Genomic DNA, 22,078 nt, shown 5'->3' on the forward strand with positions numbered 1-22,078 from the left:
TTCATTCCCATCTGCCTGTACAGTTGAAAGCCTAACATTTCTATTTAACTGTCCCAATCTGTCATAACATTTGCTTTGAGCCAACAGCATGGTCTTGTGATTCCATTTTATTTTGTCACACTAGCAAAATAATGAATGTGGTATTGTGTAGTAAGTGTTCTAAAGTGTTAAGTGCTAATCATGTTTATCTCTCCCCTATGATATAATGCCTGATTTGGAAAAATAATCTCTTGTTCCTTCTCATTCAAAGCTTTCCAAGCCCTAAATAAGCAGTGGTTATAGATCACCATGCAGACTGGCTTTAGACAAAGCACTCTTTTGTTATCGAGTGTCTTGACCCAAGTCAGGCCTCAGAGCTTGTGGGCCCGTTTCATACTCATCACCAGATTATTGACTGTGTCGCCGCTGACATTTGTTCATTCTGAATCAGCATGTTGTGTTTATCACTGTGTGTTGTCTCCGTGTGCGGAGCAGGACCGCGCTCCAGCGAAGGCAACTGTAACCAGAATAACGGTGGCTGCGCACAGAAGTGTCAGATGGTGCGAGGACTGGTCCAGTGCACCTGTCACACTGGATACCGGCTGATGGATGATGGCAGGTCCTGCCAGGGTAAGTGTGTGTGTCCGTCCACGTTACTGCTGGATATCTGAATTCCATGGTGAAGTCAGGTGTTAATATTTATGATACATGTCTGTCATAATTAGCCAGCACTTTCTCAGTCTTTTTTTTTCAAGCTACATGTTTGATTTATATTCATTCATTCGTTCTTTTACAGTGAGCTTTTCTTGCTTACTTGTTTTTATTTTAATTTAAAATTACAACAAAAAATCTAGTTACTATTGAAAAATGAACAATTATAAATATGTTTTATTTTAATAACAAACAACCACATGATTCAATCAAGAATAATTTAAGGTTTAGCAGCATTAGAATCTTCTCATTGTTAGTTTATCTGCTGCTAGATTAGATGTGCAGTAAGAGGGATTTCAGTGTGAGCCCTGGCCTGATGTCTGCTGGCAGTATGGAACTACTTCATCATTTGTACTAGTTTATGCCATCATAATATTTCCTTCACTTGCTGTGTGGTCTTCCACAGATGTAGATGAGTGCGCTGAGGAAGGATATTGCAGCCAGAGATGTACCAACGTGGAGGGGGGCTTCCAGTGCTGGTGTGTTCAAGGATATGAGCTCCGTCCAGACAAGCGCAGCTGCAAAGCTTTAGGTAAAAAAAAAAAAAAAACTTGCGTCAATGAAGACTTCATGGGTTGTCGTTTTGCCATACTTTGTCTGTACTTCTTTCTCCAAGCCGAGGTCATGAGTTTAGCGTCTGGACTAAATTAAAATCGGCTGCGTGAGTGCAGTTGTGAGTCCGGCAGTTCATCAATCCACTGTAGAGTAAAACTGAGGTCAAAACCCTTTACCTCCAAACAGATGAATCATTTCTTTGTCTTTGTCAGTTTTCATGCTTTCTCATACTTCACAATTTGCCTTTCCGTTTTGTCCTAGGTCCAGAACCAGTGTTGCTATTTGCCAACCGCATTGACATCCGTCAGGTTTTGCCTCACCGCTCCGAGTACACCCTGCTGCTGAACAATCTGGAGAACGCCATCGCACTGGACTTCCACCACAACCTGGAGCTGGTCTTCTGGTCCGACGTGACGCTGGATCGAATCATGAAAGCCAACCTGAATGGATCTAATGTGGAAGAAGTCGTCTCCACGGGTCTGGAAAGCCCAGGTGGGTGCGCTGATAAAAACACAAGTTCACATGTCGGACAAGAGACTCATTCATCACCAATCTAATTTACCTCTCTGCCTAATGTCGAGACTCACTCCATCCATCAGCGTCTTCAGACATAAGTTGAACCGTGCGCTGTGGTTTGCAGCTTTTTTTTTTCAGTGCACCTTCACTTTGTCCTTCTCATAGTGCTCACACATCTTGCTGTACTTTTTATAATGATCATTTATTAGAGAATATCTATGAACATTGCCATTTCATATCTTAAACTTATCTCTTCTTTGGACATGAACTCTAATTTGATTTTCTGAAACTAACCGTTTTAAGTCAGGAATACAAATCTGCCTCAAACCTTGTGTTCACCGTGAAAAGAGCTTATGGGATGTGTGGTATGACGGCCGGGGATGTTTTTACTGTTAGGCAGTAAATAATAGGATCGTAAATATATTGGGGCTTTGAGTTTTACAGTGCTTGATGTGGCAATTTAAAAGTGATAATCATTATCTCGAGCCCGGCTTGTCTATTGCGGCAAAAGACAACGACTTTCATCATCCACTGTATCTCCTTAAATCGTGGCATCTATTGCCAAGTTAAAAAAACATCGACATGAATGTTCTTTTATGGTTTCTTTTTTTTGGCTGCATTTAATTATTAAACACTATTAAACACATAGACACAGTTTAACGGTGATGGTAGAACTAGATGTATTTCCAGTTTAGCAAACAGATGTTCTCCTTGTTTCAGATTAAGCTGAATACTAATGATACCCTGAAACTTTCGAGCACTGAGCAGTATTCCTCTTTATAGGCGGTCTGGCCATCGATTGGATCCATAACAAGTTGTACTGGACAGACTCTGGGACATCCCGCATCGAAGTGGCCAACTTGGACGGGACTCACCGCAAAGTGCTACTGTGGCAAAACATGGAAAAGCCTCGAGCGATCGCACTGCATCCTATAGAGGGGTACAATCCAGAAGACACATGCCCCCTCACACACGCACAAGCAGATGGCTTCAAATGTACACACAATCCCCTCCGGAGCTGTCCCAGTTGCAGTGTAGCTGCAAAGCTAGGTTTGGAGTTTGACTGCGTGGTGGCGTCGAGATTTGTGCAGAACCAGTAATCACACAGATTGCAAGGGAAGCTCAGTGTTAGTGAACCCTTATCTACAGTTTCAAATTTGAATTTAAAGACCAAAGAGCTTTGGAACTCATCTTGCCTCTCTGAAAAGCTAGTTAAATTTCTAGAAATCTACTAGTTAAAAGTATCTGTTTCTCAGAACAGATAATGGAAAATGTACTTAGATTGGATTGCGTTTACCTGGACTTCTAAAAGCTTGTAGTCACTAGTTTTTAACCAGTGGCCAACAGTCAATGGAGGGCGCTGGAACACTTCCCCACATATTATCGTACCTGTGTAAAGCCATGTGGTGCTTCCTTTAAGGGATAGTTTGATTCATTGCTATTTTCAGTAAGGGAGTCTTCAGAGTGCGCTCCAATGTGTCACCTATAAAATATATATTATTATGTTTTGGACGAAACAGCCTTCTGGTCATTAGATACTGCTGGTGGAGCTCTGGAAAAAGCACAGCGACTAATGGTTGCATGGCACGGAAATTCCTCCAATCAGTACGTTGGAGTCTGTTGCCTGAGGGGCGAGTTTCTTCAGTACCCCATATTTAATGACGTGCTAATAATTATTTTCAACACTTCCTTCACTATTTTGATGTTCGTACAGATACAGATATTGTCACAGTTACACATTGTCATTTAGTCCAATGTGGGATAAAATCCCTGATGACAAATGAAAAGAAAAGTTCATATGTTTAGACAACATTTTTATTAATTTGTCTGTTTTGACCAAAAGCATCTCAAATTTTCTCTGACATACAGAGCTCTACTAAAAAGTCCAATGTGAGCTCTGCATGAATTTCAGTTAAATCATAATGTAGCTATAAATATTTGCATTCTAAACATACTAGGAACATGAATTCAGAGTAATAAGAAACTCTAAGAATTAACAAGTGCTGTTTTTGAGTTTTTGTCATCAGCCGCCATGCTTCTGAAATACACTCATTCCGTTGTGTTCATTTCATCAGGATTCAATGTTAAAAAGTTCCTTTTGGATATCTGCAGGAAGATTTACTGGACTGACTGGGGCAACACACCACGCATTGAGTACTCCAACATGGACGGATCAAACCGGCGGGTCATTGCTGACACACACCTGTTCTGGCCCAATGGACTGACCATCGATTATGCTGGTCACCGCATGTACTGGGTGGATGCCAAGCATCATGTCATAGAGAGGGCCGACCTGGACGGACGCAATCGCAAAGCCATCATCAACCAAGGTACTTTTTATTTGACAGTATCATAAAATCCAGAATTCTTGTTCCAGTGCAGCTCAGGACATTTTCATAACAACCATTTTTTGATTGGTTTGCTTAAAATACATCATATGAGCTTTCTTTTTGTCAAAAATATCTTTTTTTTAATTTTCTGAACAACATTTCCAATGAATGATGAATTTCCTGCTACGTTCAGCCTCATCGTGACTCATCTACTGTCGATTTGCTTTTGACGGAGGACTTTGAGGTTGACAAAGTCTTCAAGCCCTTGTCTCTATTTACATCATAAAATGTTTACAGAGTATAACAGTAACCAGTCCCACATGTTATTGGAGCATGAATCTTCCCTGCCCTTGTTTATGCTGCACTGATCAAGCTTTTTTATAATTCAATCAATTCAGAATTCCGTTTCACCTACATCCTCAGACCCCATGAGATTATTGAAGTGAGTTTTAGCATTGTGTAAAAATGTTTGTGTAGAAGTTGTGTCTTCAGTCGATTTGCTACATCTTGTCATCCCATATCTTTTAAGTCCAGGAGGAGAAAGGGACATCTTCATCAAAGCCTTTAACAGTCTATAATGGTTTCCCTCAAGTGTTGCTTTGTATAGTTAAATACATTCCTGTGATACTTTTCACGCAACTGTGATCCTGCCCATTGTTCTATTTTTTTTTTGTCACACTCCTTTTTTGTGCATATGCAAATCCAGCCAACGAAGGCGTCTGACTTGAATTCACTAAACCTCATTGTTTTCCACAGAAGTCAAAGGATGTGTTAGAAGTGTCTGGGAGAGGAAGAGGAATTCAGGATGTGTTCAAGTGTGAGGGCGTCATTGTCTCTGTGAGCACACCTTAATAATGTGTACTCTCTGGATAAAAGGCTGTAATTGGCCCTGTCCTTTCTCTGCAGCCTCTGTTTGCTCAGACAACACGCAGGACAAATGGGATATGTGTGTGTGTTCCTGTGCATAGTCACGGTAACATTCTGTGCTGCTGTGCCAAGGAATGTTAATGAGTATCTATCGTCCTACGTGTGTGTGGAGTGTAAAGGTGTGTGCAAGTGTGTTTGCTAGCTGGACAGTTGGAGGGCAGGAACTTCAAAAATACCTACAAAAAGACTTGAAAACAGACATAACAAGAGGGTTGTTACTAGTGCTGGGGAAAGAAACGATTCTCAAATGCATCACAATTTTTTTTGCACCTAAAAGATGTATATTTCTGCCCCGAACAGCAGCAAGATGCTACATTTCCTGGTAAACCGAACTCGAACTCAAGTGTGTGTCCTGCTCAATAGAGCAGCCGATCAAACGTACAAGTGTAAAACTTCCTCGTTGCTGGATTCATATAGTTGATGCTTGTATCGGCCAACTAACTAACTAACTAACTGTAACCGTCACTCCACAACAGAACAGAATTACAGAAGAACAGAATTGGCCATCTCTGCTAACCTTTGCTCATTATAGCTCTGGAGCACTGTAGATACTGGAATAACAGCATCTATGCAATCGATGGTCGTCCATGGCTGTAAAACTGCGGGGAAAGTAGTTTTTATTGGTTATTTAATCCAACTCCCACGGCGTCTCGCTCCTGCTGCATCTGCGCTTTGGTCTGCGATGACACGGGCTCGCAATCACGCAAACAATTAAGCCCCCAAAATTTTACTGTCCGAACCTGTTCTGGCACCTTGTTTTGGCACATAAACTACTTTGTATATAAAGAGTGTAATAATATGCTTAAGACGTACAAGCCACAGTTAGCAGTTTGATCAAATATCTGGGGGAAACCCTGAGGTTCATTTTTATTATTCACACGCTCGAATCTGACAAAGAATCACAATATAAACCAAAATTGCGATATAATGCAGATCAGCACCCAGTTTTCGGGGCATATTGACCCTTTGTTAAGTCTGTTTTTACAAATGTGATATGATACATATATGATGAATGAAGTATTTATTGTTAAAGTTTTTCAACTTTAACCTTACGGAAAGGGCAAGTCTTTCCCTTCAATTGTGCACCAATATATAGCCCCATTAGACATATCCTAAATGTCATTTAAAACCAGTGAAACTCCAGCTCTATTTTGAAGGTAACTCAGTGTATCTAGGTTTATCTTTCATGCAATTTTTTTCCGCTTTGAAGTGCACTCCTGCTCGCTAAATATACTACAAGGCTTGAGCAAAAAATGTGTTTTTGACAGGGACAGAGAGGTTTAAAAGGCCTTAGTGAGAATTTTAATTAGATGCCTGATGCCCCGGTGACCAGCAACTGCTTCTGCAGCTGTCCAGGAAGAAGAACGGGAGGGGGAGGGGTCAGGTGTCTGCCTATTTAGAGTAAGGTGACCGTGACCAAAACTTGCTCTCTATAACTGAGATGAAGCATAGGGGTGTGTTATTTATCACCCCCACGTGGCGATAAGATCAGAAAACACAGACGGCAAGTATCACCTGACAAACACACCTGCAGTCGTCGTGAGATTAGAATCTATGGAGATTAAAGAGAACATTTGCTCTACAACAACAAAGAAGATGGTTGATGCAAACAAATATGGGATTAGCGTCAAACAAATGTCCTTATGAGTTCATGTGCATGTGTTGTGTCAATGGTTTGTTTCTTTTGCTCAGCTCACCTTGGGCTCTACTGTGTTAGCACAATTTAAAATGTAGCTGCCCACATAAAACACTTGCCACTTTGCTACTCAACAAAAAAATCAATTCACTGCTAGAACATTCAAGCTTCTCTGTGTCTCATTATCATTTGGTTTTAACTCTAGTTTCAGCCCACCACCACTTGACATTTGCTCTTCGCTGTAAAACAGCGTCATTTAATGGACAGTTTCTGCCAATACTCTAACCACTACAACCTCCATCACTCTGTTAAGAGCAGAAATCACTTTTTCCATCTATTAAGGAATGACTGGTTTCCCCAGCAGGAGTTGGGTTACATTAATTTGGCTTTGCTTGGAAGATTTGTCCCAAATATGCTGTATGTTTAGTGGAAGCGTGAAGTGGCGACAGATTCCTGCCGGGCTGCGTCTCTCTCATGTGCATAGGTGTCTCAGTGTAAGACACAAACGAACAATTTTTTGTGCAACAAAATGTTTCCGTCCTTCAGATCATGGTCATTTTCATCTAAGTATTATCTTGTCAAGATGATAGCATCTAATTTATAAATACCTCACCTCCACTAAGAGTGCAATTTCACATTCGCCACACTCATGAGGATTTTCAAAATCATTCGTTTTTTTTTTGTTTTTTTTTTTCAACCTCTCAGACCCCAACACAAGATGATAAAAAGTCTGCGGTTGGTCCTCCAAACCACAAATTTTTGTTTGATCAGACCTGATAAAACAAAGTGGAAACATAAAACTCACAACATGAAAGTGCATCATACTTGTATCGGAAGAATCTCGACCCGGGGTGGTAAACGGCCGATTATCATAAGTCTTGCAAGATTATCCATTCAGAGAATCCTTCTGTCTTTGGTGTGTTAAGAGTGAATTTGTCCCAATAATCGGCTCTGAAAGCAGTCGAGGCAGACAGTCATTAGTGTTAAACTTGTTCGATATTTACCACCAAAAATCCTTTTATGTGTGGGGAGAGGAATTTGCTCCCGACTTCAACTGTGACCTGGTACAGAATGTGGCCGATCAAGAAGCAGTCCGCAGGAAGCAAAGGAGGGAGTTTTGACATTTATTGAATTGATGGCAATAAAAAGGATGCAGTGGATGTCTTTCTGTCATTTAGTTATAATGATGATTCTTCTGCACACCACAGACAAAACAATCAACAGCAGACTTTTTATCTTCATGTGTGGGGTCTCTGACAGATTCAAAAATCACTTTTGAAGATTTTGTACGAGGAATTGATTCCATACTGCTGAGTTCTAGCAACGTTAGCTTGGCATTCTAGCGACCTACACCAGGTCATGCCAAAATTTGGTTTGTTTTATGAAAGTTTTCCCAGTTCTAAACAAAGCAGGGCAGCTGTTAGCAGCCACACAAGTGAATTAGGATTCCTTTAAAACATTGCTATTGTTTTTTTTTTAATTCCTAAAAATCAACTTCATTCTTATTGTCAGTCTTGATGCTTGACAAGAAAGTCACTTATTCTGCACTTTTGTTATTGTGCACACTCAACATCAGATAGTGAGTAACGTACAGAGACCTTGAATGAAAGTCATAATCTGGTCAGTCCAACTACTGGCAGGAGTTGCGTATATAAGCTTTTTGAGTTAAATGCATCACATTTGATTGTCGATTCTTGTCAGATTCATCTGAAACTTGTTTGAGAGTCAGTATGTTTCAATTGCCTCTGTAAAGACCCAAAAGGAATGGTTTTTTTTTTGTTTTTTTTTGTTTAATGCCTTGAAGAAAGTCTGTTTTTTTTTTATTACAGTAGTACAATTTGCTGTTTGCTTTAGAAGTTTGATTTCAATGTCATTCATGAATTCAATGAAGAAGTTCAAAATCTCTGCTTTTGGGTCTGTTTGTAAAGGCTGCCTCTGTTTCTCTCATTTTAATTCTGGATGGAAAAGTCTTGAAACTGAAGGCTGGTGGCTGCTCTGGCCGCAGTTGAACCAGAAACGGGCTGATGAGAGGCAGAATAATTGAATGCAGCCCTGAACGGATCTAAATGGGGATAATATGACATCAGCCGAGCCCACAGCGCTGAATGCTAGGATGTGTGGCAGGCGTTTGTGGAACAAGCCAAGCAGCATTTGTTCTTTCCATTTTGGTGTTTGGAAAGAGGATCCAAGCTTCCACGTTCACTAGAACCTTTTTTTCACTCTCATTATAAAGGTGTCAATCTCACTATGACTCACCGTTTTTGCAAGCTGTTAATGGTTATATTCTTTTTCTTCTCTTCCTAATAGGACTTCCTCATCCGTTTGCCATAACCGTTTTTGAGGACAGCCTCTACTGGACAGACTGGCACACTAAAAGCATCAACAGTGCCAACAAGTTCACTGGGAAGAACCAGGAGATCATTCGCAACAAGCTCCACTTTCCCATGGACATCCACACCCTGCATCCACAGAGGCAGCCGGCAGGTGTGTACATGACCACAACCATGTGTAAAAGTTAAAATGAGAGCGTTTTGTGACCAAGAGGAGGTCAGCAAAAACCCTGTGGCTTTTCATTTGAGGTCAAAGATGAATGAAAACAGAGTTTTCTTTCACTTGCAATTGTGTTTGTGGCCTGTCTTCCTCGTGTTGACAGTGCAGCTAACCCTGACTCCTTTTTTAACTGAAATGAACAAATGTCAAAATTATACACAATAATGTTGAATATCATGTTTCTGCCACACAGCGAGGGATTGTCCTACCATGAAGCCATGTTTTAAACTAACTGTTGAATTTGAGTCCAGACCATGAAACAGTTCAGCTGCTGAAGCACAGGGATTGTGCAGAGTTCAAAAAAGGCCTTCAGCAGTTTAAAAACTGCTGAAGGCAAACTGCTACTTGAGCATGGACATTTGTTGTTTTGTGTTGTCTTAATTTTATTAGTATTTTAGGGTTTTATTTTGCTTTCCAACATTATAAGGTTGGAACAGGAAACAAGGCTTTGTGACGTCCTGTCGCCACACCGTTAGATTAGAATGCACGTAAAAAACTGTCCTTTAACATCAGTACCAGATGAGAAATTTCCGAACCCTTGCATGACAGTTGGATGTTCTAATGGCACCAGTGAATATGGAAGCCTGTTTGTCTTACGGAAAGGTAATGAGCGTCTTAAGAAATAGGTGAAGCAAGTTTAAAGAATGAGGGATGAGTGGCAACCATCTGCACCTCGCTGCTTTCCAGAATTATTTTGCCTGGACAGTTTGCCTCAAATGGGTTTTAGAAGAAACTGCAAATGGCCATGGTTTTTGAACATAAACAATCCGAAAGCAATGACACTATCAAAACTGTGGAAAGAAGCTATCAAAGCCGCGTTGACGAGGCATCAATACCTGCTGGTAAAAGACTGACGCATTAAAGGTTTTCTACTGCTGATCCTTCTTAACAGAGATTTGCATTACCGTTGTAGCTGCCGGTCTCTGCTCCTTATGTTCAGACACTTCATCATCTTACAGTAACACGAGTCATTGCTTCCGCAAAGCCATTGACAAATCTCTCATTATTCGCCAATATTGCCGCTACGTCCACCGCTTCAGTGCACAGCGCACCTGTGTTTAGAAGTATTCCAGTGACGTCTCATGATGGCGGTGGCGTTTGACTTATTCATGAGAACCTTGTAAGAATCACAATGGTAGTACATACGAAAAATAGTGGATGAAATTCTATCGAGTTTTTTTTGTATAAACAGAATGGAATCCCAGTATTTCTTATTTTAAAATGTGTATGTATTGATTGATATTAATGTCGATGAGCCTTTAACTGAACTCTCTGTCCCGCAGGGGGCAGAAACCGCTGTGGCACCAACAATGGAGGCTGCAGCCATCTTTGTCTCCCAAGTAACAAGACATACACGTGTGCTTGTCCCACTGGCTTCAAAAAAGTGGACCACCACAACTGTGCTAACAGTAAGTCCTGCTGACATCTCCTAATTACATATTATTGCTCTCTCTAAACATGTTAGCTGAAAGATTACCAATGATATATTACAGCTTTAGAGATAATATGTGTTTAATAATGTAGTTTAAAGTGTAATTATCATAATCGTAAAAATAGCAATATATACTGTTCCATTTTAATTGGATAATTGTTACATAGTTCTTAAATGATTGATGATGTGTATTGTTTTTTTGTGTGAGTGCTGTTGTTTGTGTTCATTGTTGACCCCCACTGTTAAAACTAGAAGACTGACAGAAGACCTCTGGTCTTTAATCAGGTCTTGACAAGTTCCTGCTTTTTGCCCGAAGGACGGACATCCGACGAATCAGCTTTGATACAGAGGACATGTCCGATGATGTTATCCCTCTGGCTGACGTGCGCAATGCTGTGGCGTTGGACTGGGACTCCAGAGATGGCTTCATATACTGGACTGATGTTACCACAGACTCCATCAACAGAGCGCTGTGGAACGGCTCTAAGCAGGAGGTTAGTATATGCTAGATGTGAAACAATACTACCTCCTGCTGGATCATATTGAATATTGCACCCATGTTCAGCAACTTCATAAGAAACAATTGAACTAGTTAAATGTACGAATGAACCCGATACCTTTTCCACTCCTTATAGTAATCGTGTGTCTAAATTCCAAAAGTATTAAAAAGAGAAATTGTTGGTGCTATTAAATGCTTCATAAATGACAACTGTTTTGCAGGTGGTGGTGGACACCAGTCTAGAGAGCCCTGCAGGGTTGGCTATCGACTGGGTAACCAGCAAGCTGTACTGGACCGATGCTGGTAAACCAATTCTCACCGTAGCACCTCACATATACATTTCTCTTTCACTGTAACACGTTTTCCTGCGACTCATGAAGGTACGGATCGCATCGAGGTCTCAAATGCTGATGGAAGTATGAGGACCGTTCTGATTTGGGAGAATCTGGATCGGCCAAGGGACATAGTTGTCGACCCAATCGGAGGGTGAGAGAATCAGATACCTGTTATTATTATTTTTCATTGACTCTTTCATTGATTTCTCTTCCTCAATAGATTCATGTACTGGACTGACTGGGGTGCCAACCCAAAGATTGAACGAGCTGGAATGGATTCTTCTGACCGCATCGTCATCATCTCGTCCAACCTGACGTGGCCAAACGGCCTGGCCATCGACTACGAGACCAAGAGACTTTACTGGGCTGACGCTGGCATGAAGACCATTGAGTTCGGCAACTTTGATGGTTCAGACCGGCAGGTAATGCAGCCCTTTGATGATAGCTGTTGTCGCTAATCATTAACCTGTCAATTGCTGCTTATTTGCTCCAGGTTTTAATCGGCAGCCAGTTGCCCCATCCATTTGGCTTGACTGTACATGAAGACAAGATTTACTGGACGGACTGGCAGTCGAAGAGCATCCAGAGCGCCAACAAGAACACTGGTTTGGGGCGGCACACGCTTGCTGAGAACCTGGAGAACCTCATGGACATTCACATGTTCCAGAGACACCGAGAAACAGGTGAGGAAGAGTTGGAAATTATAGAAGCGACTGTTTTTTATAACTATTTGAATGTTTGAAGAAAGATGAGTTGTCAAGCTTGAAGTGGCTTTGCAACTCCAAAGTGATTTAAACCATGTCTACACCCCTATGCTAATGTCATTTGTGATAAATGAACGTGAACACTGTGTAATCATGTCCATTTATGTATCAATGTTTTTCACTCATTTCTGTTTGTGAGCGATAAATCCTTTTTTATTCCCACTATGTTTCTTAACTACCTTGCGCCTCAATTTAAAACTGTTTTTATTTCCCTTGTTTGAAGTGAACAACCCCTGTGCAGTGAAAAATGGCGGCTGTAGCCACCTTTGTCTTTTGGCTCCTGCTCCCAAAGCCTCCAGTTGTGCCTGCCCCACTGGGATCAACTTACAGTCGGATGGAAAGACCTGCACGCCAGGTTTGTTAACATATCTTTTCCCCTCTGTGAAAGAGAGGGAGGTCAGATTCTGGTGGTTAAGCCAGATTCAAAACATATACAGGGAGAGAACTTCTGAGGATGGAGTGCTGGTGGATAGGAAAAGGAGAGAGGTGATACCAGCTCTGGCAGAGTGATTTGTACAAACATTAATCTTTGCTGTTTCCTTTGCAAACTTTATTTGTTTTGCTTCTTCTTACACAGGCACACGCACATCACATCTGTTGCCTTGCAAACATTGTTATCTTTAATGGTTTCTCTTGCGTTACATCAATATAAAAAGACTATGTATGGAGGCTTTTATAAATTCCTCTTTAAACAAGATGGTGTTGTCATGCTTTGATTTTCTGTGTGCAGGAATGAGCAGCTTCCTCATCTTTGCCCGGAGGACAGACATCCGCATGGTTTCCCTGGATATTCCGTATTTTGCTGACGTTGTTCTTGCCGTGAACAGCTCCATGAAAAATACTATTGCCATAGGAGTAGACCCAAAAGAGGGTTTGTTCATTACCTACACATTTGTTAACTTCTTTTTTACTACCTCAATGTGGGATTGAAGGATACTCTCACCACTACAGGAAAGGTTTACTGGTCTGACAGCACGTTGAAGAAAATCAGCCGGTCGAACATTAATGGAACGTCGTATGAGGACATCATATCAACAGGTAACTTTTTAAGATCCTTAATGCAGGAATAGGTGGCTTGACTATACGTTTGTGCAGGACTGATGACGACTGATGGACTGGCAGTGGATGCCATTGGAAGGAAGATTTACTGGACTGATACTGGAACGAACCGCATCGAGGTCGCCAACTTAGATGGATCCATGCGTAAAGTTCTTATCTGGCAAAACCTGGACAGTCCTCGAGCCATCGCCCTCTATAATGAGATGGGGTGAGTGTGCTGTGGTTTATAACTCTGATGACTTATGATGATATTTCACTGACTTGTTTTTCGTGGCCTTTTAGCTATATGTACTGGACTGACTGGGGGGAGAACGCCAAGCTGGAGCGCTCTGCAATGGATGGATCTGACCGTGTGGTTCTCATCAGTAACAACCTGGGGTGGCCCAATGGTCTGGCAATAGACAGTGCTGGCTTGCAACTGCTGTGGGCTGATGCTCACACTGAGGTGAGCAGTGCTACAAAGAAACTCTTAAATATATACTTTTTTTTACATCTTGTGTTGGTTCTTTGCAGCGCATTGAGGCCGCCGACCTGAATGGGCAAAACCGACGCACTCTGGTGACCCCAGTCCAGCACCCATACGGTTTAACCCTCTTGGGGTCTCATATCTACTGGACCGACTGGCAAAGCCGGAGCATTCAGCGGGCAGACAAAAACACCGGGGCCAACACCATCACAGTGCGAGGAAATCTGCCGGGCCTGATGGACATCCAGGCTGTGGACAGAGAAAGAGCTCTGGGTGAGTCATTTTAGCACATCATTTCTAAGACAGCGAGACATAAGATACACCTCAGATGAGTTACAGCTAGCCCCAAACAGAGGTTTTATGATATAGTAAGCTCATTTTCTGTGTTGCTGTTTTACTAAATGTGTTTCATTTCATCATCGTTCACATTGGCATGTGTGGCTTTTATGATTGTGCGTCCTTTTTTATCTCAGCACAGTGAACAGTTGTTCAAAAGACTCTCTGTCTGCTCTAGGCTTCAACAAGTGTGGCAGAAGGAACGGTGGATGCACTCATCTTTGCCTTCCTCGTCCCAACGGCACGTCTTGCGCCTGTCCTACGGGCATCGTACTTAAAAGCGATGGCCGATCTTGTGACGACTCACCGGAGACATATCTGATGTTCTCTAACCGTGTCAGTGTGCGGAGGATCTCACTTGACACCAACGACCACACCGACGTGCACGTGCCTGTTCCGGAACTCCACAATGTTATATCCTTGGATTACGACAGTGTGGATGGGAAACTTTACTACACTGACGTCACCCTGGATGTGATAAGGTAGGAGACCACTACGTCTGTCCACAGTCCCTACAGTATGATGTAGATCAGGGATTCGTAACCTTTTTGATCTCGGGGACCCGCCTTTCCCTGAACAAATGGGCCCGGGGCCCATTCAAGTAATAGAACTGATTCCTCAGCCTCAGCCCTAGGGTTAAGAATCACTGATGTAGATCAACGTACATGGGCACAGTTTATGTTTGACTTTGTCATACTGTATTATTTAACAAACGCAGACGAGCCAACCTGGACGGTACCAACATGGAGACGGTGATCAGCCAGGGCCTGAAGACCACCGATGGACTGGCTGTGGACTGGGTGGCAAGAAACATGTACTGGACCGACACTGGACGGAACACCATTGAAGTGGCCCGGCTGGATGGAACTAGCAGAAAAGTACTAGTGAACAACAGTCTGGACGAACCTCGAGCCATCGCAGTGTTTCCAAGCAAAGGGTAAGACTGAAAGTCTGTCTCAGGCACCCATCTGAAGCTAAATGTCAATGTCAAATTTTGGAGAGACTTTTGCTCCCTGGAGCACCAAAACCAGCAGATTACTGCACTGCTTCCCTCTGCACATTCATGATTATGTCTGCACTGCTTCCCTGGTGTATAATTGTGGTTGTGCTACCGTTGAATCAAATTCCTCTTCCTTGATTCAGATACCTGTTCTGGACTGACTGGGGTCACATAGCAAAGATTGAGAGATCCCACTTGGACGGCTCGGACCGGAAGGTTCTGATCAACACTGACCTCGGCTGGCCAAATGGACTCACGCTGGACTATGATACACGAAGGTATTGGATGTTACTCTTTTAACTGTTGCATTTAACTGTTGTCTTATTTAACTCCTATGTCTTAACGTTTCCTGTCTGCAGGATTTTCTGGGTCGATGCCCACCTGGACCGGATTGAAAGCTCTGACTTGAGCGGGAAGCTCCGTCAGATCCTTGTTAGCCCGGTGTCCCACCCCTTTGCCCTAACGCAGGTACCCCACCTTCTTCATCTCCAGCTGTCAATCAAACAGCTCCTTTGGCTGCCACCCCCACCTCACCTGCGCTCTCCTATTCATCAGCTCCCCTTGTGGCTCTCATCTTCTCGTCCCGCGACACGCGCCGATCTCATTTGACTGAACCATTTCTTTCCTTCCACTCTGACCCTCATTTCTTCCTCCTCTCTCTCCCTCTCCGCCCCTTTATTCCTCCCATTCCCCTGTTCCTTGTCTGTGTTTTTCCTTTCCTCTCTTCTTCTCGCCCGTCTCCCTAGTTGAAGCCGGTGTCATCTCCTCTAACTCCTTTCTCCCGACTCTCGCAGCAAGACCGTTGGATCTACTGGACAGACTGGCAGACAAAGTCCATCCAGCGAGTGGACAAACACACTGGCCGTAACAAGGAAACAGTGCTGGCCAATGTGGAGGGTCTAATGGATATTATTGTAGTATCACCTAGCAGGCAGACAGGTGAGGGCCAATGTACAAACGGTTATCTTCCCTCCACCGACAATGCATCTCCATTTGACAGTGAAAAACATTTCACTTGTATCATTTAGCTGCCTTCCATATGGCCCCTTTTACAGCCACAGTGTAGAACAGATGTGTAGTTCTCACCGTCATGATTTTTCTCCTTAGAAATCAGGATTTATTCCTTTCTCCTGACAGCTGTTTATGCACCTGCAGGCTAGCAATAGTGTGACTGGAGTACTAAAATCCAGAATTTTCCTTTGATCATATTAAATAGATGACTTTTAATATCACTCTTAAATTTGAGTAACTGCTTTTGAAAGAAGGAGAACCACACTGTGAGTGTTTACTGTGAATATTTCCGTCTTTAAGGAACCAATCTGTGTGGCGTTAACAATGGTGGCTGCACTCATCTCTGCTTTGCAAAGACCAACAGTTTCGTATGTGCGTGTCCTGATGAGGCAGATCGACGGCCTTGCTCCACCAGTGAGTAGAAACATGTTCTTTTGATTGCCAGGCATCAAGTACCTACATAACACACACACCATCTTTTAAGTTGAAAAGTACAGGGTCAGCGTGATTATGATTCGTTGTTTGAAAAATGTAAAAGTATCAGACAAGCATGGAGTCTCGCTGCAGGATATTTCAGGCATAACTAGTTTAAGATGTCCAGACCAAATATGAAACCCAAACCCTTTTGGCTTCCTTATGCCACGTTATTGAACTCAAATGTTTTTCTTAAAGTTAGCACCCACAGTTACTCCAGCGACCCACTAAAGTGTTTGTGACTGTCTCCTTCAGCTGCTCATCTGCGTGTGTTCAGTTTCAGGTTTCGTTCCGACTTCCCCTTCCATTGACATCAGCAGCACAGCCATCCCAAACAAGATCCCCAAGGCTCCAACAGAAAGAGGGCCGTCACTGGTCAAGTGAGTCACCCTGTCTCCAACTTGCAGTGTCTGATGCTGAAGTTCAGGATCCATTCTGTCATGACGGCTTTGAAAACCTGAGAACAGCTGACATGTTAATAATAAAGCTGTTGTCTTCTTCTCCTGTAGCTGCACTGAGAAAAACCTCAACCTGGAAGAATGCCTTCATAGCAACGTGGTGTCTGCTCCTCAGGGTGAATATTGGCATTCTCTCTTTTTTAGCCTTTCTTACCAAACACTGTAGGAGTAAATGTTCCCTTGCATCTGTGTCCAAGTGTAAATCTTTTTTTTTACATTTTTTAAGTATTATTTTGTATAATTGATATTTATTTTAACAGTTTGTGTTATACTTGAATGCTTGTAGTAATAGTTATTTGTTAGGACCACAAAAGATTTTGCCTTAAATATAAGTAATTCTATTTTTGTCCAGGAGAAGGACTTCATATCAGCTACGTGATTGGAGGAGTTCTGACCATGCTGGCCATTCTGATTCTCATCGCTGCTCTGATTATTTACAGGTGAGTTTTTGTTTCAAATATTGTTGAAGTCCCGTCCTCGCACTTGACAGTCTTCATGTCTTCTCTCTCCGGACAAATAGGCACAAAAAGTCCAAGTTTGCAGATCCTGGCGTGAGCAATTTGACCTACAGTAACCCCTCATACCGGACGTCCACACAGGAGGTCAAGCTGGAGGCGTCGCAGAAGCCTCCAATATACAACCAGCTTCGATACAAGAAGGAGGTAAGCACGTCCATGCTGAATTCTTGTTTCAAGGAACTGTCAATCAACCTGTCAATCATCCTCCTGTCCTCCACTGCAGTTCTCTCATCCCTACAACTCTCTCTCCCCGTTTATTTTTTGAGCCACATGCCCTGTGGAGAGGTAGTGTTCATTGCATGGAGGTTTTGTTTTGGTTTGTAGACTTGCATGCAACCACCTGCTGTGCTGCGGAAACAAGTCATTTCATTGAATATTGCTCGAGACATTTGACTTTAGCCAGCTTACAGGTTTAAGAGAACAAGTTCACTTCAGACTGTAAATGTCTGAAACTGAAATCAGGCATAAACAATACGTCATATTGGAAGATCCTGCTCAGTCATTGCTTTATTGCCCACATTTTTGCAACATTAACAGCACTTTTCGCTTCAGTTGCTGCCTCTGCTGAAACCTTTTAGAAAGTAAATTATTTTTAGTGTTATTGTTCATGTTCTTAGTGAATTAAAAGCCTTTCTGTTATGCTCTGTGAGGCATGGATCTCATGGACCTAATTGAAAAAAAGTCAGTGGCTGAAGATGTGAACATACATTTTTTTAATGCTGTATTTATACAATATTTGACTGTATTTAAAAAAAAATAATTTGTAGTAATAAGACGTACTTATTAATAAGATAAATAAATCAAGAACAACAACATGTCTGATGCATCTGTATAGTTATTATAATAAACCTGCATTTTGTTGTATTTTTGACAAAATAAAAGGGGGCATTTATTACCTTTAATTTGATTATTAAAATTAAGAAGTATAAAATAAATAAATTATTTGCATGGAATGTTTTTTTAATTGATGTGTTTGAAGTTTGCAGTTGTGTGTTTATAATCTCTATGAATATTTGGCATAATTATGAGCAGGTTTCTGCACAACTCAACCACAACAGAAGTTAATTCAGACTGCAGCCTCAAGTGACCAAAATCCCCCTTTTTTTTGCCTTTTTTTGACCTGTTCCTGATCTTTTAATGGCAGCCCAAACAACCCAGAGCCAATTATTTCAAATGCGACCCAGGCCACTTGGTCCGATTGATTCAGTCTGAACAGGTCGCATTCATCCGACCTGCACATCATCGAACGCTCACTAGTGTACAGAACGCGTACAAGTTCTTCGTGTCATCTGGAAATGATGAGTGAACTCGGCGTCAGTGAAGTGGATCACGTCAGAATCGCTCTTGGTTGCGAGTCCGCATCCACAAGTTTGTCTGTGTGGATGTTGCTGCTATTGACCCCAAAACATTATGTCTAAATACCTGGCTCTTTCTCATCTTAACCATTTCCTTCAAAGGAATATGTTGTGCAATTGCTGGTTCCGGTGAGAAAGCAACTTTTAAATCGGCAGATCCGCTCCACTGTGAGCGTCCTTGTTACAAAGACTGAGCTCCCTCACACTGTGTGTGTGTGTGTGATGTCGTTGTCTCCTGCAAATTGGAGGTGTTAAAGTCCACACTGGAGACACATACTCATCACATTTGATTGGAAATGTGAACAATCTTGCAAAAAAAAAAAAAAAAGATTTGGAATTGAGCATTAGCCCTGCAGTCTAGCCTCAGTGACATGTTTTGGGAGTGTCTTCATACTCTGAATTAAATCTCTCGACGAATGTAGTGCCTGGATTATGTTAAAGCTCAAGCTCGTGAGAAAACAGCAGAAAGATCCGCCTTAATCCGTCCTTTCATGAAATAGCAACACGTGAATGTCATATTTTGTCAGTATTGTTGGCACAATCGTTCATTATTACGGCTCTTGTCTCTCAGGGGGGAGGAGACGGAGGCTACACCAAGGAGAAGATCCGCATTGTGGAGGGTGTTTGTCTTCTGTCTCATGAGGAGCTTTATTGGGACGACCTGAAACAGATCAAACCATCCCGAGGCGGCCTTCACACCTGCATGCGCACGGACACCGTTTCCCTGCAGGCCAGCAGCGCCTCCCTTGACGATGGAGAAACGGAGCAACTCCTCCAGGAGGAGGCGTCCGAATGCTCCTCCATTACCACCCTGACTCCTTCAGCCATCACCCCACTGCGCCACGCCACACACAGTCTTCCCGACACCGGCTGGTCCTGCACACGCAAGCCTTCCACAGAAAGTGAAGTCTGAACCCAGAGTCCTTCATCATCTCAGCCGCCTCTACCTAAAACACACCTGTATTTATAGCTGGTTCAGAGTTTCAAGTGGTACAAGCACAGTCGCTATAGGAAATAGTCAAACAGAATACGTCTCTTAAACTGTGGCACCGTCCTACTTCAACATACAGTAGAAGTCCTCCAGCTGCCTCCCACTCCTCTCACAGATTTGGACATCAGAGAGAATTCAAACGTGGCAGAGACTCCAGCACCAAGTGGAGCCTTTTGAAAGACAGATGCTTCTCTGGATTCTGGGCGATTTAGGAACAAAGCTATAACATCCTCCACTCTGCATTGTAATGACACACCTCTCTGAGGTCTTTCTATTTATGAACTTTTTCGTACTTCAGAGTGGGTGTGCTGACAGGTGTATTGTTGAATCTGGAGTTGTTTTCTGACCGTGCCAAAGGGTGGAGCTTCACAGCCTTCACACTTCCTCCTTAAATTACAGTTATCAAGTGTTACTTTCAGTTTATTTAACAGTGTGGCATCCAGGCTTCGACACTACCTGCTTCAGATTTTTAATTGTAGTTATTTGGGGTTTTTTATTTTTATTTTTTTATTTAAACAGAATTGATCCTCAGGCATCGTCTGGGAAGTGACAGCCTAAGAGCCAGACGTTTTCTTTTGTTTTCATTCCTCAGCTATATATTTATTTTGTCACAGGCTGTAGAATGTGCATTTTAAGTAGTGATTTTGAAACAAAGTACGCGACTCGTGTCACTCAAGCATCTCTGTAATTACTGCTCCTGGTGTGTGACTTTGCAGATAGCTGTGGTTTGCACCATTTTGTGTTGTTAAAATCGTCCCCGAAAAGTATTATGAACTTAATTTATTTGAACTGCAGTACCCCGGCCCCTTTTTTTTTTAATAGATGTAAATATATGTGTTCTCAGGATTCACAGCACTTAGGTGGCTCTTTTAGTTAGTGTAGTATTTAAATGAAGTCAAGTGACCACGGTAACTATCTCCTCGGACTCATCATCTTTCTTTTGTGAGGAGGTATTAAAACCTTAAACAAACAAAAAACAGGTAAGTACAGCAAGTGATGTGTCCCTGTGTCAGTGTCTAAAGCGATTATCTTAGAATCATGGCCCCAAATGGTGTTTTAATGAATTCAGTTTAGTTGTTGATTACCATTAATATATGTAAGTTCTTCATAAATCTCTTGTTTTTGTTCAAACATCCATAGAACTACAGTGTAAAACCAAATAATATTTGCACTGCCACACACCGTACATGGTTTTAATTTTCATTTTTCTGAAGACCACAGTTGAATCTGAGTTATGGGAACACAGACTATATCAGAGGGCTATAACTATTCAGAAGGAAAAAAAACAGAAAACTTAAGGAAATTCCTAATACTAGTACAGACGCGTCGCTTTAACGTCAGAGTACAATGAAATGCAATAATGCTATTTGTACAAAGGTATATTGGTTAGACATTTTAGAACCGTGTATATTGAAGTATCCGCTACAAGCTCAGCAGGTTGCTGATTTTGCTGCTAGACGAAGCACTGAAGCCAATGAAAGAGGGTCTTGGCAGCTACATAACTAAGGTGTCTTACTGTTGGTACACATCATCACCCCGGCTCTCGGTCCCTCCACCTCTGCTGCAGGAACAGGCTAAATTGTACAGATTTTATCACGAGGATGATCCAAGCCAACGTTGTCGTGCTACATTGTATAGTCTTTTGTACAAAGGGATCTCTTGACATGTTTCTAGACTTCTATTAATTTTACTCACTGGAGAAGAACATTATTTGTTTTTATTTTTTGCTGGATTCTTTTTAACCACTGTGTTTTCAACTATTGTAAATGATAGGGAAGATGCCAGTTATTTAATAGTGCCCTTTTATGGAATACCGGTCGCGTTATAGCTGTTGTAAAGTTAACAAAAAGAGGTATTTATGATTTGGCTGTTATTTGATGTGTAAATATGAAAAGACTGTATATGTATTTCCATGGCAGTACTAACAAGCTGTGTTGTGTGATATAGTGGATTATCCCTTTGCTATCTTTTAATATAAAATTGCATTTGCCTTTTGATGAAACACTCGTCTGTGTGCCTTCATTGACCACTCTTTGACAGGCTGAATGGTTCTGTTGCTAAATGTGCACTCGACCATTGTGTCCAGGTTTGGGGTAACTTGCTGCTGTTCGTCCTGAGAATACAACTCAATGAAAGAGCAGAGGAAAGTCAGGGGAACTGAAACTGAAAAACTGAA

At 42.0% G+C, this 22,078-nt stretch overlaps 1 protein-coding gene across 2 annotated transcripts in view; it reads left to right on the forward strand.

Annotated features, from left to right (window-relative positions):
• Positions 1-21,869, forward strand: part of lrp4 (low density lipoprotein receptor-related protein 4) — a 78,666-nt gene extending 56,797 nt beyond the window's left edge. The window contains exons 10-38 of one of the 2 annotated variants that reach the window (XM_053864465.1): positions 475-609; positions 1,097-1,222; positions 1,507-1,737; positions 2,545-2,701; positions 3,874-4,091; positions 8,962-9,138; positions 10,488-10,613; positions 10,922-11,130; positions 11,357-11,438; positions 11,516-11,621; positions 11,691-11,892; positions 11,964-12,153; positions 12,458-12,589; positions 12,965-13,105; positions 13,186-13,272; positions 13,330-13,501; positions 13,576-13,738; positions 13,807-14,032; positions 14,274-14,577; positions 14,814-15,032; positions 15,239-15,373; positions 15,455-15,563; positions 15,842-16,034; positions 16,407-16,520; positions 16,858-16,960; positions 17,090-17,154; positions 17,391-17,478; positions 17,559-17,700; positions 19,483-21,869. In XM_053864465.1, the coding sequence (XP_053720440.1) occupies positions 475-609; positions 1,097-1,222; positions 1,507-1,737; positions 2,545-2,701; positions 3,874-4,091; positions 8,962-9,138; positions 10,488-10,613; positions 10,922-11,130; positions 11,357-11,438; positions 11,516-11,621; positions 11,691-11,892; positions 11,964-12,153; positions 12,458-12,589; positions 12,965-13,105; positions 13,186-13,272; positions 13,330-13,501; positions 13,576-13,738; positions 13,807-14,032; positions 14,274-14,577; positions 14,814-15,032; positions 15,239-15,373; positions 15,455-15,563; positions 15,842-16,034; positions 16,407-16,520; positions 16,858-16,960; positions 17,090-17,154; positions 17,391-17,478; positions 17,559-17,700; positions 19,483-19,824 (4,694 nt within the window). In that variant the 3' untranslated portion in view covers positions 19,825-21,869. The remainder of the gene's footprint in view (positions 1-474; positions 610-1,096; positions 1,223-1,506; positions 1,738-2,544; positions 2,702-3,873; positions 4,092-8,961; positions 9,139-10,487; positions 10,614-10,921; positions 11,131-11,356; positions 11,439-11,515; positions 11,622-11,690; positions 11,893-11,963; positions 12,154-12,457; positions 12,590-12,964; positions 13,106-13,185; positions 13,273-13,329; positions 13,502-13,575; positions 13,739-13,806; positions 14,033-14,273; positions 14,578-14,813; positions 15,033-15,238; positions 15,374-15,454; positions 15,564-15,841; positions 16,035-16,406; positions 16,521-16,857; positions 16,961-17,089; positions 17,155-17,390; positions 17,479-17,558; positions 17,701-19,482) is intronic. The other variant, XM_053864466.1, reaches the window with a different exon arrangement.
• The last annotated feature ends 209 nt before the right edge of the window (positions 21,870-22,078 follow it).

Source organism: Synchiropus splendidus, chromosome 5, assembly GCF_027744825.2.
Source record: "Synchiropus splendidus isolate RoL2022-P1 chromosome 5, RoL_Sspl_1.0, whole genome shotgun sequence".
NCBI lineage: Eukaryota > Metazoa > Chordata > Actinopteri > Syngnathiformes > Callionymidae > Synchiropus > Synchiropus splendidus.